The sequence below is a fragment of the Athene cunicularia genome (assembly GCF_003259725.1).
Source record: "Athene cunicularia isolate RWA chromosome 17 unlocalized genomic scaffold, athCun1 chr17_part1, whole genome shotgun sequence".
NCBI lineage: Eukaryota > Metazoa > Chordata > Aves > Strigiformes > Strigidae > Athene > Athene cunicularia.
In genome coordinates, this window is record NW_020799122.1 from 5,637,243 (window position 1) to 5,639,442 (window position 2,200).

The 2,200-nt window shown below is 63.0% G+C and overlaps 1 protein-coding gene across 1 annotated transcript in view; it reads right to left on the bottom strand.

The window, feature by feature from the left end:
* PRDM12 (PR/SET domain 12) overlaps positions 1-1,671 on the bottom strand; it is an 11,063-nt gene extending 9,392 nt beyond the window's left edge. Inside the window, exon 1 of the mRNA XM_026860666.1 lies at positions 1,560-1,671. Within this exon, the coding sequence (XP_026716467.1) occupies positions 1,560-1,671 (112 nt within the window). The remainder of the gene's footprint in view (positions 1-1,559) is intronic.
* Positions 1,672-2,200: the final 529 nt, after the last annotated feature.

Here is a 2,200-nt window from a genome sequence, read left to right on the forward strand (position 1 = left end):
CGGGCGCGCAGGGGCGCGGAGCCGCCGCTGCCCCGGGCCGCTGGCAGCCGATATTCGTTTCTCTAACCCTGCAAACTGCCCGGCTTTGCCGCAAAAATCACCGGGCGGCTCCTGTGCGCGGCGGGGGAACGGCTGCAGCCGCGAAATTATTATTATTTCTTCGTTATTACGATTTTTTTTTTTTTTTCTCTAAGACGGGGGTGAAGGCAGACGGGATGCGGAGCTACGAAATAACCGGCGCAGGGAAGAGCTCTTTTCGGAGCTGAGTTTTTTTCCTGCCCTAAACCCGGAGGTTTCTCCTCCCCGGCAGCAGAAACGCGATCGCAGCCGAGTCCCCCTGGACGCAGAAAGGAGCCCATTGTTCAATGGGGAGAAATACATTTTTAGCGGTGATTTGAAAGCTCCCCTCTCGTTTGAACTCTAGAAGAAAGTCCCTGGCAGGGAAGAGCATCCCCCTCCCTCTGCCCCAACATCTGTTTGGAGCAAACCAGGCTCTAGGGCAGAGTCGGGCTCTGCCCCCTCCCGAAGTCATTAAAAAGATATTAGCCGAGCTGAGAAAAGTCCAGCGCAGCCCCCGGTCCGGGCTGGGGTGGTGGTTGTGTGTCATTAAAGACGATTTGGGATTTGCCAGGCGAAGGGACACGCGGGGGCCGGGTTCAAAAAGCTCCGCGGCCGGGCCGACCCCCGCGCCGGCTCCGTGCGCCCCGTCGAGCGCCGGGGGACGGGGCAGCGGCCCCCAGAGCCCTGCCGGGAGCCGAGGGGCTTTGGCCGCTTCCCCCGCACCTCCCCGGGCTGCAAATGCCCCGGGAGCCGGAGGGAAGAGGGGGGCAGGAGGGATCGTTGCACCCCTGCGGCTGCCGCAGGAGCCAGGCGCCTCCGAAGTTGCTAAATGTGTCATTTATTAAAGCATTCAGGGGGCTTTTCTTTGGCGTTTGCTTGCAAACTCACAAAGGCCCGAGCTGCTGTTTGGGGGTCTTTTCTGATGGAAAAAGGGCTCGGAGACCCCCGGCACAAAAGAAATCCTGGCAGTGCTTTCAATGGCCAGGACTCAATGAGGGGGACCCTGTGCGCAGCGGGCGGGGGCGAGGGGCCGCCCGGTGCTGCCTGAAAGGCAGGCCTGAATGTAATGGGGAGATCTGCGTTTATTTGTTGGGATCACATTTAATTAGCTTAGTACAACCCTTGAAAGACAAAGGGACCTCAATCTGGATCCAATCTGAAGCTCGTTTGGAGAGCGAGGGCTCCTGGAAAAGTCAAAAGAGAGAAAGGAGAAAGAAAGGGGAGGCTGGGAGAGAAAGGGGCTGGGGGCCCAGCCAGGTGACTGGCACGCGTGAAACAAGGGGGCCTTTTGGGCACAAGGCAGGGCTCAAAAGGGAGGGAGGAAAATAGCCTCTTCCTCAGGTTTTACCTACTTAAACCCCCTGAAGGGGCCGGAGCTGAAAAGCCTCAATAGGGGCTAAGGAGGCTGCAAAGCAAACAGCGGCGCTGGAGAGGGGGCTCCGGCCCTGCCGCCGTCGCAGTTGGCGGCACTCGGTTATGGGAATGTGCCCAACTGTTACCTGCGCCCGGCAGCGCTCCCACCCCGCCCCAGAGCAGGGACTGAGCCCGGGCTGGGGGGCCGGTGGGCTGGCTGCCCCCCGCCCCGCCACGGGGTCCCTCGCTAGTCCCCATGTCACCTTCACAGAGCGAGACCCCTCCTGCGCCTGCACTCACCCCCGGGGCCCACGCAGCACCCCGGCCCCATCACTTGGGGCACTTCGTCATGGGCCGACGGGGCTGCAGCTGGCCTGGGGCACCGAGGGGGGGTCTGCATGGGTGCACCGCTTGCTCCGGGGAAGCCCCCAGCGTCCCCCCTCCCCGTACCAGCAAGGGCACGGGCAGGTGGGTGGTGCGGAGAACGCTCTGGCACCTCCTCGGGGGTAAAAAGGAGTAGAGCGGCTGTCCCCAAGGTGCCACATCCACGGGACGGAGCTGGCCGGAGCCTTGTCCCCCTCCAGACTCTGTCCCTGCTCTCCTCTGCAGGGGCCAGGAGCAGCGGGGAGGGTTTGGGGTGCCCCTGAGCGGTGCCAGCCCCTTGGGGGGTGCCCAGCAGCTCCGGGCAGGGAGGGGTTGGGTGCGGTGAAGCCATCACCCTCTCGGCGAGCGCTCTGGCACAGTGCTGCAGCCCCTCCGAACCAGGCGGGCTGATTGCACTGCTCGG